The following is a 21,790-nucleotide window of genomic DNA, read 5'->3' as shown; positions in this document are numbered from 1 at the left end:
ACCATTTAGGGCAAGATTTCAAGAGAAAGGTCAATAGGGTTAGATTTGGGGGGGGGGTGAATGTTTTTTGCCATAGGGATAGTATAGAGAAACACAAATAAAATTGCTGAACCTCAAAACGAGGCTTGAACCAACTGGTGTGGGCTGGTGGCAGACTGGCAGTGAAGGTACAAGGTCCATTAGTGACCTCCTCAGTATACACCAATAACACTTAGGATATCATCAAAATGCTGCACCATAAACTCCTTTTCTCTCAGAGATGCTCAACATATGCACTGCCAGCAACTAGCCAGTCTTTTTTATAACAAACCACATTCATTTATTCATTAGGAAATGCCAAATAAAATGTTTGACAAGAACTTTACCAGATACAGGGTGTTTGTTGCATGTTTTCAAAAAGCGTGGGCAGCCTAATCTCAGAGTTATTTGAGCGCTAGCTCTTCAGATCAAAATATCCCTCAGCTTTGTAGACCTGTGGGTTTTTTTATGGTGTTGTTAGATACATATTTGCTCTGACTACCATATATAAACCAATAAAATGGATGCATACACTTTAAATAATGGAATCTGGAGCCCACCAACATCTTACAGGCACGTCGCTATCTGTCTCTGTAGCTCTAACACAGTTCAAACATCCTTTAATCAATTACAAATCCCACTTTTCTCTATCACACACTGCCCCACCACAGAGTTTGCTTCTTCTTTTGCCTTTCTCTAACATCCCAAGGCCATAAATCCTTTATATTTTTCTCTTAGGACACATATCGTTCTATCAATCCATGGTCAGATATCAATGAGCAAACCACAAGCCACACAGTGCTGTTCTGAGGTTTGTTTTTTTTTTACTCCCAGACTACACATGTATCATTTTCTAGACTACTCATTCCAGAGCAGCTTTAAAGCCACGTGATCCAGGTAGAGACACCATCTTCATGAATCAACGCCAATAATTATAATTATGCCCTTCTCTATAATTTCAGTTCAGACAGTGGTTGCAGGCGATTATTCCTCACTGAATAGCATAGTTAGGCTAACCTGGACAAAAACATAAATATTACCCCACCTAGGTTTATGTAAAGCGAAGGCGAACTTGAGGAAGCTTTGATTTCAAAGGTCAATGTATGAGATGTTCCTACAGCAAGACACAGTAGACTTGGGATGGGCAAGCTGTAGCTCTAGATGTTTTTGAAGTACAAAGCCCAGCCACCTCCTCAGACATGTTACCAACTTACCGTTGGTGAGAACCTTGCTTCTCATCCATTCGGAAGACCTAGGGGCAGATTTATCAAAGGTCGAATGTTGGAGTTTTTTCAAATTCGAATGAACTAGAATGACCTCGAAATTCAAAAAGAAAAAACCTGAATATCTAAAAATTGAAAGAATATTACCGACCTGAAAACTCAAATCTAATTCAATTCATCTAAACTCAATTTGAGTTTTTTCTCTGGAAAAAACTCTAATGTCAGGAAGGCTATAAACATCTTTAAATGGGTCACTGGACCTCTCCCATTGACTTCTACATGAACTCGGCAGGTTTTAAGTGGCGAATAGTCAAATTCGAGTTTTTCTCAGGGTACAGGTATGATAAATATTAGAATTCAAGTTTGGATTATTCCCAACTCGAGTGTTGACCAAAAATCAAGCTCGAAAATTTGAATTTCCAATTCGAACCTTAATAAATCTGCCCCCTAAAGTTGAACAACACTGCATGGACAATGAGTTAGATAAATATAGCATAAACCAGATTTATACATTTGGGCAAGAGGATCTAATGATGACTATAAAAAGACAAAGATCGAACAGGGTCAAAAGATTTACGGTACATGTGAGAGAAGATGCCTAGTTTGACTATCCATCATCATATTTAAATCATATTTATATATTCTAGACAAACTCAAGAAAGGTATACTCAACAAATGTAAATCTTTCCTCAGCTCTATTCTATGAATAATTCTGGTTTTCAAACCTAGAGTAATGCTGAATGTAATACCAACCGGATAACAGAGAGGTGACTTACAGTGGAGAAGTTGTGTGGTCCACAGGCCTCACCGCGATATTTGCAGGAAAGCAACATGTCTTCCAGCTGGTGGCCCAACCTGTCCATGAATCCTACACTGATCCCGTCAAAGTTTCGAGGGGGCAGAAAAAGTCGAAAGTCTGCCAGTTTTTGAAACCACTTCCGCCTGTCCTCTGGCAGTAGCTCTGCCAACATGGGCCGTGCTGTGCGGTTGGCAAACAGCAAGCCCAGCCAGTAGCCTGCAAAATAAAGGTCGCTTTTGCCGAGCCGGTGAAACCGAACAGGGTTGTTGTTGCAAAATGTCACTGCCGGGAAAGCCAGCTCTTTGCTCCACTCCAACTGGACCCTGGTGTGTGAGGGGAAGGACAGCCAATACAAGAGTCTGTTGGATGACCAAGACAGAAAGAAGCCCAAAGAAGTAAAAAAGGCCAAAAACCAAAAAGTACGATGCCGCAATGCCAGTTTGGGCGAGCAGATATATTTTAGGCCATGCAACTTTATGTGTTGCAGGGAGAGCAGAGATAAGGCATGGCGATGCTGTGTCCTGGTGTGGCATTTTTGTGGCACAACTTGGGCATCCGTTCTGGTCACTCTTGAGGGGCAGCTGCCAGCTGGAGCCCGGATCCTTTCTTCCCGAGTCATGACACTCCCCCAGACACTCACCAACAGGGGGGCATCTCGCTGTGGGCATCAGCAGCACAGCTTGGCACCACCACCCCCTCATTCATTCAGTCGGTACAGTGCCCAGAATGCAGGTTGAAACAGCATGAAACACAAAAATAAAAAGATAGGCTGCTACAACAGGCACAAATGCCACATGACAAATTAGTCACCCTTGCAAAATGAATGTTCTCATTGAACCGTGCATTAAGGATCACCCCACTTGCTTGACTTGCTCATATTATCAAGATTCAAAGCTGAGGTCCATCTTCCCCCAGGCATGGTGTCGGAGATACCTCCTGATAATCTTTTTTATAAACGATCGCTCTTTAGATTTTTAATACCCCTGCATAATTACAAGGCATAAGCAACTCATCTCCCACACTCTTCAGCTCAAGGAACCCAGATCTCCTTCTCCATAAAGCAACAGTGCCGTGGAAGGAACTGGGGAACAAGTGAAGGTGCTCGTCAGCTGTGCAGACAAATGTCCCCTTTCATTCCCTGCCAACTGCTCACGGCTTGGAACAAGAATAAATCCTTCTGTCGATAACTCTGGCTCTGGCCGTCTCTGCGTGCCACCGTCCCGTGCTGCAGTTGCCTTTCTTGATCCTCTATGCAGGCATTTCATTAGGCGTTATGAAGAACATGAAGACGATTAAGGGATTGGAAGATATCTGATGAGCTGGAGCTGCTTCTCTGTTTTTCTTTTGAAGGTTTAATGGCATATTAGAGACCCTGTGGAGGCATCTTCCCATGGTAACACAACAATGCTCTTCACATCACAAGATCCTTTATCTGATTTACATTCCATTTCAGTTGTCCAATCTGGAAAGGGGAAGTAAAAATGTCATTTAGTCATAGTTTGGGAGTGCCAACTACACACGCAGCTTTGTATGCCTGGCACAGACAAGCCTGTTATAGGGATTCATCCACTACAAGGATCCCCTTGCTGTGTTTTACCTTTCCCGTTGTGCTCCTCAGTATGGATCAGCCGCAGGTCCAAGAGTAGAATGAACTTCCAAAGCCTGGGCAGCAGAGTGCAAAGATGGCAGTTGAGTTCAGCAGGGCTCCTGAAGCATCAGGTCTTCACATCTGAAACATTCCAACCTTCCAAGTCAGAAGTCTGTAGTCCCAACAGACAGTTCCTTGGGGGGGGGGGGGCACTTTATGGCAAATGCTGCACAGATGACATGGTGGTTTTTTTACACAAACACACAGATGTAGCTTCTGCCTCTGGAAAAGGTTCCTCTGTGATGGGTCAGTTTTAAGTTCTAATCAGTGGGAGCAGGAGCACCCCGTGTGCCTCTCCGTGTCTCTGCTGCACACAGGCATCTCTACTTGTGCACCAGTGCAATCCTGCATTACCGTATTTCTCCTTGCACACCCGCACATGCTCCATTACCATCAAGCTCAGACTATGGGAGCACTCCGACAGTCTGGGCTGCTTAACCCCTTGTGCAGTAGGCACACTAGTTAATAAGCTCACAGACCAGGGGATTTTTCTGATGCATAAATGCAATGATGCTTCACAGTTACCTATACCATAGGAAGAGCAAGAATCTTTTTCATATAAGTCACAATTATTTGTGGACATTATATGCAATCATAGCAGGAGGAAGGGGGTCTCTGTGCCATAGAGCTTATAATCTAAGTGGTACATATTATACAACCTTCCTTCAATGCCAAGGGTCCTGTTGCCCCAGCCCTGACAATAGGGTATCAATCACATTAATGTTGCTGGCTGTATTGATTTTAGAGCCTGCTCTAACCTCTTTAGCTCCTTATAGCCTGCAGCGTAGCTAAATTCTATTGGTAAGCAATGACTTCCCTGGTTTTGGAGATGGAAGAAAGCAATCCCTCTCCGTAACCCCCGACTGTCCAACCAATATCTCTGGTTTTATGAAGAGCAACCTATTTCTTTCCACGGAGACTTGCAGCGAAATGATACAATTTCACAGTTAGATCTCAAGCCGGCGGAGCAGAACGACTGACACAAAAGCACAAGCCCAACTGCAGAAATGAGCCCCCTCCTATCTCATCTGTGCTTAGGCAAGTTCTGCCATTGTGATTTCCCTGTGGTCAGCTGTGCTACTGGTGTGTTACACTGGGAGCCAAGCGATGCATACAAATACATGTTCTCTATGTGTGTGTGTGATTCCATACATGGGTAGGCACCCTCTAGTGGAAGACATGTCCAAGTGCATGCCTTCTGATACAACCTCATATCAGCTGCTGCCATAGTGATTAAAACTTGATCCCCTTTTCCTTTTATTCCCAACGTATATATTCCTCTTCTTTACACTGCTGTGTGAGTGCCAGAAACCACAAACTAGTGGCACCATCAAAATCCAGATGTCCATGGGTTTGGGATCTGAGGCTATCCCTTGTCTCCTTGGGGCAAATTCACTATGCGCCGAATTGCCTAACGCTAGCGTTGGGCATTTTCGTTACTTCGCAAATTCACTAACGGACGCTGGCGTTAACTTTGCTAGTGTAACTTCGCACCCTTACGCCTGGCGAATTTGCGCAATGGACGTAACTACGCAAATTCACTAACGCGCGCATTGTTCTGAACGCTACCTTTTACGCTAGACTTCCTTCGCCACCTCAGACCAGGCGAAGCGCAATAGAGTAGATAGGGATTTCTTCAAAAAAAAGTTACAATTTTTTCCAAGTCCCAAAAAACGATGGCGTTTTTTCTATATTATGGGTGATAGGCTGAAAAAGATCTAAAAAATTTTTGGGGCTCCCCTCCTTCCCCCCTACATTTCCTAACTCATGGCACCGTAACTATACAGTGGGCACATGTGTAGGGCAAAATAAACATTTTATTTGATGTTTTGAAGGTTTCCCAGGCATTTGTAGTGGTTTTACATATTCCTCCATTGAAATTTGAATTTGGCGCCGTATGTAAATTAACCATCGCTAGCGTAACTTCGATTCGCTTAGCGAATCAACGCTAGCGCAACTTCGCAACCTTACGCTACCCCTGAGCGCAACTTCGGATTTTAGTGAATTTGCGAAGCGCTGGCGAAACTACGCCTGGCGAAGTGCGGCAAAGTTACGCCTGGCGCAACTACGAATCTTAGTGAATGTCCCACCTTGTGTCTGGGCCCTTTGATCATTTATTCCTACAGCACATGTGGTGTCTTGATCCCACAATGATCAAAGAGCCCATCGCTGACTCCGTTCCCTTCACTTGAGCAAGAAATGATCTGTCAATGCCACGTGCTGGAACGTCAAGACAGGCATCCCTGAGATACAGTGGGGCTCATTTATAAACACTGGGCAAATTTGCACCTGGGCAGTAACCCAGAGCAACCAGTCAGTCATTGGATTTTTTCTCAGCCAGCAACTAGGTCAATGCACAGTGGTAAATTTGCCCAGTGCTTATAAATGACCCATTGTGACTTCTGTGGAACCATTTGGGTCAAAGGTTGAATAGTAATCAGGCACTGGGGGAAGATGGGTCCTTTTTCTACTGCCTGTGTTGACCATGGCCATCAAAACGCCCCAAGTGCCCTGAGCCCTAGTAGAGTTGCAAATTAAATTCTAATCTGGTATATGGGCAAATCACTTGAATCTTGTCTCCAAAAACATCTGGATTGAACGCGTCCTAATGAGACCCAATGGATTCTCAGCAGGAGAAAACAATCATCATTTTGGGATCTTCTTGGATCTTTCTGGTGACTCACTGCAAAGTGTCACTAGTGATAAAGTCCCCCCTTCCTTAACCACCATAAAGCAAAATCTCGTACAGGTCTTGCACAGTTGATAAAAATGAATGAAGTTAAACTGCATGGACCATATCTCAGTTGCCTATTGATACTTCAACTCCAGCACCACAAACGTTTTGCCTTACCTTTTATGCTTATAGTTGGAAGAGGACCTAGTGTATTGTACTGTTTCCAAATGTTTTGCACATCTTCGCACATGAATAGGAGGCAAATAATGATCAGTGGAACATAGTCCCTAGTGCAGAGCTACATAGTCCCTAGTGCAGAGCTTAAAGCTACAGTAGCATTTCCTTGCTGCAAGGAGCTTGCAATCTAATATAACTTTTGTTTGTCTGTTCTAAGGACCTTCTACGCCCACACGGCATGAGCCAGAAGATGCTTGCGAATACGGAACTTTCTGGTTACTCTGCCTTTGCAATAAACATGATGTGACACCTCCATCTGACAGGCAGTCACTTGTTCTGCTGCTTCTCCTTGGTAACAGTTCCATGTTAATTAACAGCAAGTCAAGTTAAAAAGCACCGTGGGAGCTGGATTTGGAAACCGGATCTGCCATAGAAATACTCTAGAATGCCAGAACACATAGCACTCTAAGTGCAGTGCCAAAGTTATGTTTTGAGTGGCCCAGAATGTTTCTCCCATATTCTTCTACATCATCTTCCTACTCTACTTCTCTCATTCCTTCTTCCTCCTTAGAAAGGTCTGAAAACAGTGGCAGACTTAGACGTTAAGGAGCCTTACTTCAAAACCACTTTATGGCCATATTTTTCATGAAACCTTTCATCAGTCAATGACCCAACAGGCCCCCCTTTATCTCATGGGCTTTCTGACAGTTGCAGAGTTGGCTTCTTCTATCTACTGTATATTTTCTTCCCAGTCTGAAAGCTAAACCTCTTTCTGACTTCCAACAGCATTACTTTCATTAACCAAACTGACTCTAAAACTGTCCATAAGCATAAATAACTGCTCATTTATCAATGTTGCCAAGCAAGCAGATCTTTACCCAATATGCCCACATTGTTGATCACAGTGTTGGGAATGCAAGGTCCCAAGCAATGAGCTGATGCAGTCTTCACCCTGATGGGATTTTAAACTTGTCTGAGCTATATCTGCACTATTTTCAGGCAGATATTGGTTGGGCTTGGCCCATCAGCGGGCTTCTTACACCACATAATAAGTCTGTGAGGACCAAGACAAAATCTTTTGTGTGTATGGCTCAAAAAACTGCCTGCCTTTATTGTGCATATACACAGGAAGGGTTTAATAGTCCAATTTTGGGCATTTCCAAGAACCCACTTGTCACTGGTAGCCTACAAACACAGAGACAAACTATAATGTGGTTGGTGCCTGGCATTCTGGATTAGATGACAACCATAGTGTAGGTACTAGAGCAGGGGTCCCAACCATTTTTTTTATCTCACTAAAATGTAAAAACTGTTGGGGAGCGACACAAGCAAAAACAAAATTCCTTGCGGGTGCCCAATAAGGGTTGTGATGGGCTAGCGGATAGCCCCATGTTGACTGGTAGCCTGCAGGAGGCTCTGCTGGAGTCAGCCTGTGCCCAAAACTTGAACATGAGCCAGGTATTTCACAATGTTCCTCACAGGAACTTCTGCATAAAGACGGCATTGCCATTCACATAGGGTTTTGCATATGCAAATTTGATTTATTTAAGGTTATCCTGCTGGAAAAAGGACATTCTAAAAGAGCTTAGCTCTTCATACTTATGAACTGATTAAATTCAAATCTTAGTGGGTGAGTTGCTCCAAAGAAATTGCATTTCAGTTATACTAAAAGTGACATTTTATAAAGCTTATTGTAACACAAGGGTCGGACGTATCGTACACATTGGATGCCACCCATGGGTCATGTAATTAGCGGCCTCTTAGCCTTTGCTGTCAGACACTCAGCATTATGAAACCTATTCAGTAGAAGATTTATATCTTGTATTATTCATTACCCTGCCAAGATATCAGCAGTATGTTAATACCCAAGTGCCTGTCTTAGTAACTCATGTTGCATCTATGCATAGGAGGTCTGATGAGGTATATAGGGACGGCGTACAGCCATCTGCCAATCACTGCATTCCCTTGACCTCCTATCCTGATGGCACTTTCCTTGAAGTCATGAGTATCACCAGATGTATGAAGCCAAGTATGACCACCAACAACATGGGCAACTTGGGGTTCACCTCTATAACCCCAATCTATAGCATAATAACCCCAATCTATAGCATAATAAAGCCGAGCAAACCAGCAGGCCACTTAAGAGAAGAGGCTCCTCCAATGAGAAACCACCTTCCCAGTTCCTCTTCATGGGATTGGCCCTGTGGCATCAAACATTTCCTTCTATTGGACTATCCTCTGGCATATGTAATTATGCTTCAGTCTAGAGTCATTAAGCACAATGTTTTTTTTTAGCTTTGAATACCCAAAGCATCACTATAACCGCATCTCTGAAGTTTGAAATTCTGACGTTGCAGAAAAATAATAATAATAATAATCTCCCTATGTTAGAGGCGACAAATGTAGTAGTGCTAGTAGGGGATTGTCAGTGGAGAATTGTCTTGTTTATTTAGGTTTGGGGTGTCTATTTAGGACAACTATGGTTGTGCAAAAGAGTAAATTTTAGGGAAGGTTAATGTTCCCTCTATAGACAGATTTCCCATTTAGCTTCTATACTCTTTGAGGAGCTTGGCCTAAGATTTAACATCTTATACAGGTTTCTAGCACATCAGCTGGCCTCCCTTAGGGAACATTGGTCTTTGCATGAGGTATTTCTACTAATGTGCATTAATAATTTATGGTCTCCTTGCAGAGGATGTTACTTTTTCCTCTTCTTGGCTAGGCAAACACCCCCCCTGTTGTTTGGGACACCCACATCCATTATCGTTGGCCCTATCTGGTTCATCTTTGTGATAGGCTCCCTAAATCACGGCCGCTGTCCAGAGGCCCGGTTTATGTGTGGTGTATATCAGATATGGACAGGATCCAGGCACTGTCAGTTTAAACTGGGCTCACATCCAGAAAGCCAGACACAAAGGGTGATCTCTGCAGAGCAATTATAGCGAATGGGAGGGTGCGCAGAGTCTGATCGCTGCTCTGTTCTGGGGCAGGCTGCAGGGTCTCCAATAACCCTTGTCTGGAGATAAATAGATATGACCAATTCCCTTTATCAGTATATTTCCATGTATACATTTAATCAAGGCACTGTCATACTGCTTGCCTCCAGTTAGGCATGTTCCAATGCTGAGAATATACAAAAACATGACAACTTGAACTACATGAACAATGGGACAAACTGGATCCTCAATGATTAGATCACCTAAGTGTTTATGGATATAGTACTCAGTTGTGGGTATTGTCTGCCTGTACGAGTGGTCTCTGAACAAGCTCTGATCATATATTAAGCAAGGAGGCCAACATATTGGTCCCACACACAGGTCCATAGGTGGAGAACTCCACAAGAAGTTCAGTCAAAGTTTGCCAATGTATAGATGTTTAAGTTCCAATGTATATAGACGTTGATGTTCCAATGTATAGACGTTGAGGTTCCAATGTATATAGACGTTGAGGTTCCACTGTATAAACATTGAGGTTCCACTGTATAAACGTTGAGGTTCCAATGTGTAGACCTTGAGGTTCCAATGTATATAAACGTTGAGGTTCCAATGTATAGACGTTTAGGTTCCAATGTATATAAACGTTGAGGTTCCAATGTACAGACATGGAGGTTCCAATGTATAGACGTTGAGGTTCCAATGTATATAGACGTTGAGGTTCCAATGTACTGTATAGACATTTAGGTTCCAATGTATAGACGTTGAGGTTCCAATGTATAAACGTTGAGGTTCCAATGAATAGACATTTAGGTTAAAATGAATACAGACGTTGAGGATGCAATGTATATAGACGCTGAGGTTCCAATGTATAGACGTTGAAGTTCCAATGTACAGACGTTGAGATTCCAATGTATACACGTTGATGTTCCAATGTATATAGACGTTGAGTTTCCAATGTATAAACGTTGAGGTTCCAATGTATAGACGTTGAGGTTCTAATGTATAAACGTTGAGGTTCCAATGTATAGAAGTTTAGGTTAAAATGTATATAGACGTTGAGGTTCCAATGTATATAGACGCTGAGGTTCCAATGTATAGACGTTGAAGTTCCAATGTACAGACGTTGAGATTCCAATGTATAGACGTTGAGGTTCCAATGTATATAGACGTTGAGGTTCCAATGTATAAACGTTGAGGTTCCAATGTATAGACGTTGAGGTTCCAATGTATATAGACACTGAGGTTCCAATGTATATAGACGCTGAGGTTCCAATGTATAGACGTTGAAGTTCCAATGTACAGACGTTGAGGTTCCAATGTATATAGACGTTGAGGTTCCAATGTATAAACGTTGAGGTTCCAATGTATAAACGTTGAGGTTCCAATGTATAGACGTTGAGGTTCCAATGTATAGACGTTGAGGTTCCAATGTATAGACGTTGAGGTTCCAATGTATAGACGTTTAGGTTCCAACCTTCTCCCCCAGACAGAAGCAGCAGCACTTGACATGGGAATCATGCAAGGAGCCCAGTAGCAGTAATAGGGAGCCTAGACATACAGGGTTTGGGAGGGTCATGGGTGTGTTGGGTGTTTTTGGGTGGGGAATGATCAAACATGCTCTATAGCTATTTTGTTTTATATTGGTACTCCATTCTACTAAGTTGGCAGGACCCACCTCCCAGCAAACCCAGGCTGTCGATGGGGAAATACCATGGACCCCTGGTGGGGAGGTTTAATCTTAAATACATTGTATGGGATCCATTATCCGGAAACTCTTATCCAGAAAGCCATGAATTATGGGACATGTCCCATAGACTCCATTATAAGCAAATAAGTCATAGGTTAAAAAAATGTTATCTCCATATTACAGAAAGACCCCTTAATCAAAAAAAAACACGGGTTCCAAGCATTCTGGATAACAGGTCCCTGGTTACCTACACAACCCATACGTCACATGGATAACTGCTGTAAAAATGATGTTTCACAGTTGTACTGATAATTATACGCCGTTTTGCATTTCAATATTCTGCAATAACATCATGGGGGTTTTACTTAGGGCTCCAGCTTATCCCTTGTCAAAAAATGAGCACGTGAATGGGGAAAAAAAATCTCCCCCTATAATGAGACTGCTGCGGAATGAGACTGCTGCGGAATGAGACTGCTGCGGAATGAGACTGCTGTACAAGCACCTGCAGAAGGACATCGCTCCCTCCTGATACCCCCAACAGAGGGCAACAAGGACAGGAGGGAATATTAGATTTATGTTTGCTCATAAGGGAAATACATGTTGATAATATCTCGACGATCCTGCTGTAATTTACAATAGAAGCCTAGCAAGCGGGTTATCAATCAGCAATTAAATGAGAATTAAATGCCACGAGCAAGGAATAGTCACAGCTCAGTGGTGCCATCAAGGGCAACTTAGACAAGAGGCACCAAAGAGCACACGAACAAGCTTCAGAGTCAGACAGCGTATCCTATATATATATATATACCAGGAGAACTGCCATTGCCAAGCTGTGGTTAAACAGAGTTAAAGTTTGTATTAAAGGGGAACTACACCACCTTTGTGTCTGCAGGCAGGGCCGCCATCAGAAATCACGGAGCCCGTACAGCAACATTTTCTAGGCCCTCTGGTCCTCACCCACTGCAGACCCCCCTCCAAGCCCCACATAGACACCATAGAGTTAAAAATGGTAAACCCTCTCACTCACAAATTATAAAAAGCCATTGGTGGCCAGGACCCCCTACAAGTTTAAAAAAAATCATTGGTGGTAAGGGCCCCTCTATACATTAAAAAAACAAATTGCACCAGGGCCCCCATAAATGTTTTTACAAAAACATTGGTGTTCATGGGTCCCATAGAATAGTTTTGAAAAAAAACCATTGGTGGCCATGGGTTCAATAAAATAAAAAGATAAAAATTAGTGTTCAGTGGAACTTTCCTTTTTCAGCTTCTTTGGTTTCTTTTGGCTCCTTTCGTAGCTTCGGGTCTTGTCGTAGCTTCAAGACTTCAACTTCGGACTTCAACTTCGGGTCTTTTTGTAGCTTCATGACTTCAACTTCGGGTCTTTTTGTAGCTTCGGGTCTTTTCGTAGCTTCAGGACTTCAACTTCAAGTCTTTTTGTAGCTTCTGGTTTTTTTTACGGCTTTCCCGACTTCAACCTCATGTCTTTTCGTAGCTTTGGGTCTTCAAATTCTGGTCTTCGGCATTGCTTCAGGTCTTCGGTGGACATGAACTTCAGCGCTGTTAAGGGGTGCCCGGCTAATTCGAAAAGTGCAACACAGTCGGGCCCCCCTTTATGCCTGGGCCTGGTACAGCTGTACCCCCTATACCCCCCTAATGGTGGCCCTGGCTGCAGGCATCAATGGTAGGGGTCCATAGGTTGGGGGTGTCTATTGGGTAGCATAAGGGCACACAACTAAGCCAAATGAAAACATTAAGCAATTGTTCTTTGCATCCAGGTTTAGGGATATTGAACCCTAAACCTATTTATATGCATGCAACTGTTCTAATGGGCAAGAATGGAACTGTAACCCCACTATCATCATTCCACATTTGTATAAGGGCTCGTTTAATGTTTAGCAAAAACGGAGACTAACGAATAGCACCGGGCTGAGCTCCGCGGGGACAGAGTTAAAACATTCTCCAGATCTCCGTGGAATTGTTCCCTTTTATTCGTACGGTGTCTCTATGTGGAGCCATATTTAATCTTGATATATGCGCTGGTTACAAGTCTAATTAAACCAATCATCGATGCATATATCATCATTAGGGCGTTGCTGGACTATCGAAAAGCCTGGAAAATACTGTGCCAGAAACTTATTTTTACCGTTGCATGGTAATTTCCCTTTATCACAAGCTGGATGGCTTTGAGTTTTATTTTCCACAAATATACAGTACATGTATTTTGTATTTTTCTCCCTTTTCTGTTATTTCTTTATCTATTTATTGGGGCAAAAATGTGCACGGATTGTGATGAGTCCATTTAATAGCCATGTGCTGCCCCTATTGTAAGTCAGTATCAAGAATATCGGCCCCCCACCAGCACAACATACTGATCAGACTTTAATGGTGTTGAGAACTCTTGTGATGGCTATATGGTACTTCTTTAAAGGAGAACTAAAGCCTAACTAAAGAAGAAGGTAGAAATGTTGTACATGATGTTTTGTGCTTCTGTACCAGCCCAAGGCAACCACAGCCCTTTAGCAGTAAAGATCTGTGTCTCCAAAGATGCCCCAGTAGCTCCCCATCTTCTTTTCTGCTGATTCACTGCACATGCTCTGTGCTGCTGTCACTTACTGAGCTTAGGGACCCACTCACAATATACAAAACACATAGAATAGAAATGTCACAATATAAGGCTGATTAGTAATTAATATAGATAATTACTACATGGCAGCACAGAAACCAGTGCAATTAGCATCAGAATTTAAAGGGATACTGTCATGGGAAAAAAATGTTTTTCAAAATGCATCAGTTAATAGTGCTACTCCAGCAGAATTCTGCACTGAAATCCATTTCTCAAAAGAACAAATAGATTTTTTATATTCAATTTTGAAATCTGACATGGGACTAGACATATTGTCGATTTCCCAGCTGCCCCAAGTCATGTGACTTGTGCTCTGATAAACTTCAATCACTCTTTACTGCTGTACTGCAAGTTAAGAGTGATATCACCCCCTCCGTTTCCCCACCAGCAGCCAAACAACAGAACAATGGGAAGGTAACCAGATAGCAGCTCCCTAACACAAGATAACAGCTGCCTGGTAGATCTAAGAACAGCACTCAATAGTAAAATCCAGGTCCCACTGAGACACATTCAGTTACACTGAGAAGGAAAAACAGCAGCCTGCCAGAAAGCATTTCTCTCCTAAAGTGCAGGCACAAGTCACATGACTGGGGGCAGCTGGGAAATTGACAAAATGTCTAGCCCCATGTCAGATTTCAAAATTGAATATAAAAAAATCTGTTTGTTCTTTTGAGAAATGAATTTCAGTGCAGAATTCTGCTGGAGTAGCACTATTAACGGATGCGTTTTGAAAAAAACATGTTTTTCAATGACAGGATCCCTTTAAATTTTTTAAACAAAAAAAACCCCCAAAAAAACAGGCAATTTAAGTAGACAGTGGTGTACGTGTCCTTAACACTATCCCAGCGTGTTCCTTGGCTTTGTTATTCTGAGAAAGCATTAGCACATTTCCCTCTTTGTAGCAGAATTCACCAACAAAACCGATATGTAAATGAGCTGCCATTGGCTCAGGTGTCAATGGGAATATTCCATCTGCTCTACTGTCATGGGAGGGGATTGGAATGTCATGTCTCAGAATTTACAATGAATATAGTGAGATGAGGGGTAAATGTATAGTTCCCCTATAAATTTAAGGCTGAATAATTTACATAGAGTCTCCTAGGACTATGTCATAAATATGTGCTTTTATTGCCACCGCAACTGGAATTTTATACACAGACTCTGATCCCCTATTCGAGGAGAGGGTTAAATGAGAGGCGCGCGTAAAGAACTGAGACTTAAAGCCTCTTGTCTTCTTATAATAAAGAGGGAGTGACTACAGGAGAAATAAATGTGCTCTTATTCACATGCACCCACTACTTTACTTTTCAATCATCTACTAATAGGCACCCAAATGGACCAGTGGGTTGGGAATAAGGGGAGAAACAAGCAAAGTGCTTTCAATCATCGTTATGTTACAGCCTCTAACATGGTGAGATTACTATACAGTGACCTGCCATTGGAGGATCACACTTAAACCCTTGATAATATACTGGAGAATGAGGAGAGTTGTAATGCTGGAGATCCTGGGGTAGGAGGCCTCAGTCAGAAGATTAAGTCCTAAGATAATTTAAGTCTTCGTTAAGTTGGGGGAAAGGGAATAAGAAACGGTGACAAGGTAAGTAAGGTAAGACACCAGGGATGTTTACAGCATGAAGATCAATACATCAGTGAGGGCCCAGCTGAGATCAAGAGTCACGTGTAGTAGAGGAAAAGTTACTACCAAGTACCTATAGCCCTTTACCAGAGCATAAAAAAAGCAACGAAAATGGTGAAAAACTAATGTGGAGGGTTAGCTTCGGACTGGGGAAATAGGGGCCCACTGGGGCTTCCACACCAAGGGCCCTCCTTGCAATGAACAAGGCACAACTCCAGACTTCCATTTCCCCCCCCCACGCACCACATCATGTCAACTTTGCGTCATATCCACCATACTTGAGGGGGCTTATAGGGGGACCGGGCCTAGGTCGACAGGGACCACCAAGATTTTTCCAAGTGTCCCGCCAGCCCAGTCTGACCCCGAGGAAGGTACATTGCAAGAAAAGGGGCCATGATAGAACTGAAAAGAGAGGGGAAAGATAAAGGGAGGCAAAGAACTGAATGTAAAGGGGAAGTGAGCAAGAACGGAGGAGAAAGGGCTAAACAAAAAAGGGGAGCAAGGGGCAGAAGAGAATGGCTGGCAATCTGTGGGTTCTGGCAAATGCCAGAGGGGTCACTGTAAGATGCCATAGAAAGTGACTATTAAGTGGACTGGTGGAGGCTGTTTGGGTCTCTGTGTAGTAGGAATGGCAGGGCCTATTTTGATTCCCTGTCCAGTCCTGGTAGAGAGTAGGCTACTTCATATAATGCTTCCACCATAATCAGTTCCCCCCTGATCTCCTCGCTGGGCAGGTCAGACTAATTGCACAGACTAAGAGCGATTGTAGGCAGTTCCATAAAGTACACTCCACCAGTGCCCTGCAGCTGTTTCCTTTGAAGGAGCCATTTAGCAGTCATGTTTCTGTCCTGTGGCCCCTATAGATCGGCTGGGATCGTTTTCCCGGGACCTGATTAATTCTGATTGCTCCCAGCTACTATACAGCTCTCTAATGATGCCTTTGATATCTCTCCTCTCGGAATCATCCGCAGGATACTACTCAAGCAATCACTCGTCTCTCAACCTTCTGCTGCTATTCCACACCTTGTCCTCCCACACACTACAGAGCCAATCTGTGTTTATCTGCCAATACTCCATGTTAACCCTTTCACCCCCAGAGCAATGGCCACAAAAAGCCTTGGGCATATGCGACCAACTCCTGACATTTCTTATTTGCTTCTAAATTCATTTATTTCAAGTTCCTTTAAATAATACTGGTCCTTCAGAATTGAAGGTTCCAGGGAAGACGGAGAATAGGACTGGACCAACAATAATAATATTTATATTACTTGCCTCAATGTTTGATCAGTAGAGTTAACAAGTTCTCCGATTATTTCCCAACTGTCCAAGCTCCGGTCCTATTGTCCATTCCTGCACTTTATCTCCCAGGTATTGCTGTAATTTTACAGAGTGCTTTGTGCACTGAACGTCAATAAATTACCCCGTGTCACTGTTGGACATAAAGGTTTCAGAGGCTTTTCAAGTGACTTTTCAGATAAACCCTGGGCGATCATCCATCTTTATTTTATATACAAAGCTATGCTGCCATAAATATCTTCTCTGTCATACTGAGTCTTCCCAAAGCTGATGGGCTCAGTCTAAATGCATCCGGAAAGAAGCTGTGGATGAAATAGGCAGACACAGGCAGAGAGAGACAGACAGATACACCTGTGTATTATATTTCTAAACCGCTCTGTATGTACATAAGTATAAGAGTATATTACCCATGGTCTTGTTCTCAGGGCTGGATTTATATAACGGGCACCCCTAGACCTGCTGCCATTCGTTGCCCCCTCCCCTCCCTTTTATTCTTGCAAATGTTCATCGGGACCAGAGCATTGGCGATTGGCACACAAGAAATTTAAAAAACGATTTAATCCCCAGTGTTTCTGAACCAAAATCTTGCCGCCCTAGGCCTTGGTAGACTTTCCACAAATCTGGGCCTGCTTATTCTTTCCATTCATTCTATTGTATAGTCGTTAAGGAAGCAAACTCTACTGTGCATGTGCGAATCTGAGCAAGAATTTGTCATCTTTGGGGGTCCAAGTATTTCAGTCTGGCTCAGTACCAATGCTTGTACAATTCTATAGAACTACACTAGTATGGGATGTCAGATTTTATGCTTAGGGTCTTCCCCATTGCAAACAGAACAGGCAAGGTTGTCTTGGAAAGGGAATCCATTAGTGTGAAGTTCTTGAAGACTAAATGATCAATCAAGTAGTCAACTTTGTCATGGGTTGGCTCAACCAGTAAACACAGCAAGTCTAGAATGGTCCGGAGGTCAACTGCCTGGATCCCAAATCTAGTACAGTACAGGAGAAATCCAGATCCACAGTCCAGCTTTGGGCTGCCAGGTCTTATACTAGAGGTAAGGACCTTCACCTATAGCAGACAGACCTGCAAGGTTGGGATGGAAAGCTGATGTGAAACTCTTGAAAGATTTGATTGACCACCCAAGTGTTTAAGATTCACACTAAAGCAGTCGGTATCATCAAGGGTTGGCCCAAGCAGCAAACATACCAAGTCAGCAATGCTTTAATGATCTGGAGGGTAACTTTTTGGATCTCAGCTCATGTACAGACCAGTAGACAAACAGATCCTCAGTCCCACACCAAAGGTTTTCATATACAAAGGTTTTCATAAACATGTACCCTTGTTGTAAGTCACGGGGAGTCCTGACCAAATGTCAGAACTCAAGGAAGGCTTCAAGCAATATTATATAGAGCTTTGCTCATAGGCACACTAAATATCTCTGGTGGGTGCTGTTGAAACAAGTTAATGGGTTGTTACAAGAGTGACGGGTGAACAATTATACTTTTAGAGACTTTGGAATGTAAGGCTAATTAACTTAAGTCTGCAAGGAAAGACCATGTGCTCGGCATCATCCCAAGATGTGATTCTACATCTTTCTTTTATATGATCATTAATGCACAACAAATGGAAGAAATGATTGTGATAGGCTCTGTTGCCCTTAGTCCAAGCAATTTACTTGTAACAGAGAGAGATTAGTTCATGTTCAGATTTTGACACTTTTGCCAAAAAGTATGAAATCCTGTAATTAATTTTATTCACACTAAATAGTCTTTTAAAGTCCAAAGAGAGACACCTTCTGGGAAAGCATGGTACTGCAGGTACATCAAACCTGTCTATGCACTGTTTCCTATTTTATCTAGCTCCCTAATATTGGCTTGCTAAATCTCCCTATGGCTGACATAGCTCGGATCCTCACTGGGGCATCTTCTTGTAGAGATAATAAAGTTTTATGAAAGGTTTCTCTCCTCTTTGCCATACACTTCCATCAGTTCAACCTAATTATTAAACATTCCTGCCCTGGCAATCCCACCATCACTCCAGCAGACTAGTTTATTTCTTTATAATTAATAAGGGTCATGCAAATGTCTGTATCTTGTAGATGCACACAGTGGTTAAAAAAACTGTAATGAGCAAGACAAAGTTGACCTTTTCAGGTTATTTTTTTGTTTTTGGTCTTCCTTCATACAAGCTGCTATTTATTGATACAAAGACCCATTTGGCAGAATGCATGCTGGGTCTGCACCCTTCCCCTCTTGGAATGCCTTCCATTTCCAATGGGCTAAGGCCTCAGCCAGAGTAACCAGGTTGGGTTGGTAAGGTAATATATTAGTGTAAAGCTTTTGAAGACTTGAGCGGTCAATCAAGTTGTCCACTTTGTCTAGAGCTAGTTCTACCAGCAAGGATAACAAGTCAAGTAAGTTTTTAATGATCTTGATGGCACTGGTCAGGATTCCATACCAGGTACAGACTAAGAGAAAGAGAAACATAGACTCACCTTCCTGATCCACAAGCCAATGGCTCAGACCATTACTAATGGTTGCTTATTATTTTCAGCAGAAGACAACCCTACTTTGGGCTGCCAGATGAAACTCTTGAAGATTAAGTGGTCAGTCAAGTAGTCAGTATTGTCACGGGTTGGCTTAATCGGTAAACATAGTTATCCCAGAATGGTTCAAGTGTCAGGAGGGCAACTGTCATAGCTCCACGGTCCTGGTTTGGGTTGCCATGGCTTCTACTTGGGGTAAGGCCAACCGTGTTGTCATCATTGCCGAGGGTTGGCTCAACCAGCAAACACAAAGTACTTAATGGTTTAATGATCAGGAAGGCAACTGCCTAGATCCTAAATCACGTACAGACCAGGAAAAAAAATATACAGTGGTGTGAAAACTATTTGCCCCCTTCCTGATTTCTTATTCTTTTGCATGTTTGTCACACAAAATGTTTCTGATCATCAAACACATTTAACTATTAGTCAAAGATAACACAAGTAAACACAAAATGCAGTTTTTAAATGAGGGTTTTTATTATTTAGGGAGAAAAGAAATCCAAACCTGTGTGAAAAAGTAATTGCCCCCTGAACCTAATAACTGGTTGGGCCACCCTTAGCAGCAATAACTGCAATCAAGCGTTTGCGATAACTTGCAACGAGTCTTTTACAGCGCTCTGGAGGAATTTTGGCCCACTCATCTTTGCAGAATTGTTGTAATTCAGCTTTATTTGAGGGTTTTCTAGCATGAACCGCCTTTTTAAGGTCATGCCACAACATCTCAATAGGATTCAGGTCAGGACTTTGACTAGGCCACTCCAAAGTCTTCATTTTGTTTTTCTTCAGCCATTCAGAGGTGGATTTGCTGGTGTGTTTTGGGTCATTGTCCTGCTGCAGCACCCAAGATCGCTTCAGCTTGAGTTGACGAACAGATGGCCGGACATTCTCCTTCAGGATTTTTTGGTAGACAGTAGAATTCATGGTTCCATCTATCACAGCAAGTCTTCCAGGTCCTGAAGCAGCAAAACAAGCCCAGACCATCACACTACCACCACCATATTTTACTGTTGGTATGATGTTCTTTTTCTGAAATGCTGTGTTACTTTTACGCCAGATGTAACGGGACGCGCACCTTCCAAAAAGTTCAACTTTTGTCTTGTCGGTCCACAAGGTATTTTCCCAAAAGTCTTGGCAATCATTGAGATGTTTTTTAGCAAAATTGAGATGAGCCTTAATGTTCTTTTTGCTTAAAAGTGGTTTGCGCCTTGGAAATGTGCCATGCAGGCCGTTTTTGCCCAGTCTCTTTCTTATGGTGGAGTCGTGAACACTGACCTTAATTGAGGCAAGTGAGGCCTGCAGTTCTTTAGATGTTGTCCTGGGGTCTTCTGTGGCCTCTCGGATGAGTTGTCTCTGCGCTCTTGGGGTAATTTTGGTCGGCCGGCCACTCCTGGGAAGGTTCACCACTGTTCCATGTTTTTGCCATTTGTGGATAATGGCTCTCACTGTGGTTCGCTGGAGTCCCAAAGCTTTAGAAATGGCTTTATAACCTTTGAAATTGAACTCAGGTGTGATAAACCACAGTTAAGTTATTTTTTAACAAGGGGGGCAATCACTTTTTCACACAGGCCCATGTAGATTTGGAGTTTTTTTTCTCCCTTAATAACGTAAACCTTCATTTAAAAACTGCATTTTGTGTTCAATTATGTTATCTTTGACTAATAGTTAACAGTTTTTGATGAGCAGAAACATTTAAGTGTGACAAACATGCAAAAGAATAAGAAATCAGGAAGGGGGCAAATAGTTTTTCACACCACTGTATATCTGCAGTCCTGGTTTGGGCTGCCAGGTCTTATACTTGGAGCAAGAACTTTTCTCAATTGCGGACAGACCTTCAAGATTGGGTTGGAAAGGCGATTCATTAGAATGAAACTCTTAAAGAGTTGAGTAGTCAGCAATGTCAAGAGCTGGCTCAACCAGCAAACATAGCAAGTCCTGAATGGTTTGATGATCAAGAGGGTTACTGTCTGGAACTCAAACTAATGTACAAACTGGTATTAAAAACAGATCCAAAGTCCTGCTCCACAGGATGACCAACAGCTCATGTCATTCCTTAGAGTTTATGACTTTCAGCACAGAACAACCCTACTTTGGGCTGCCAGATCATATATTTGGGATTAAGACCTTCTCCTATTTCAGACAGAAGGTTAGGATGGGTTGGAAAGTGATGGGGGAAACTCTTGAAGACTTGAGGGACCAATTAAGAGGTTGGAATTATCAAGGGCTGGCTCAACCAGCAAACATACCAAGTCAAAGATGGATTAATGGTCAGAAAGACCAGAATGATGGCCAGATGATGGCCATTACTCACAGCTGCTCTTGGCTTTATGGTCCCTAGTGTGGCTATTATGACTTCACCACCAAGCTGATGTCCTAATCCACATCTGTCTCACATACATCACTGGCTCATCTATATATATGTATATTACTATAGCCCGGTACCTTTCTGCCCATTAGTAAGGCAGGCAATAATATTATCAGAAAATATAGCTCAGCTTCATAATGGTTAGATTTCACTGAAACGTTAATAA

At 42.6% G+C, this 21,790-nt stretch overlaps 1 protein-coding gene across 3 annotated transcripts in view; it reads right to left on the bottom strand.

Annotated features, from left to right (window-relative positions):
• Window positions 1–21,790, bottom strand: part of LOC108702568 (acid-sensing ion channel 2) — a 245,866-nt gene that overhangs the window by 129,798 nt on the left and 94,278 nt on the right. The window contains exons 1-2 of one of the 3 annotated variants that reach the window (XM_041579225.1): window positions 3,638–4,022; window positions 2,018–3,502 (exon numbers count right to left, since the gene is read on the bottom strand). The exons of 1 other annotated variant lie outside the window; for it this stretch is intronic. In XM_041579225.1, the coding sequence (XP_041435159.1) occupies window positions 2,018–2,659 (642 nt within the window). In that variant the 5' untranslated portion in view covers window positions 2,660–3,502; window positions 3,638–4,022. Of the gene's footprint in view, window positions 1–2,017; window positions 4,023–21,790 lie in introns of those variants that run through there. One more of the 3 variants, XM_041579224.1, reaches the window with a different exon arrangement.

The sequence above is a fragment of the Xenopus laevis genome, chromosome 9_10S, assembly GCF_017654675.1.
Source record: "Xenopus laevis strain J_2021 chromosome 9_10S, Xenopus_laevis_v10.1, whole genome shotgun sequence".
NCBI classification, from domain to species: domain Eukaryota; kingdom Metazoa; phylum Chordata; class Amphibia; order Anura; family Pipidae; genus Xenopus; species Xenopus laevis.
The sequence above is the reverse complement of the archived record's forward strand: the minus strand, read 5'-3'. Positions and strand labels throughout refer to the sequence as shown.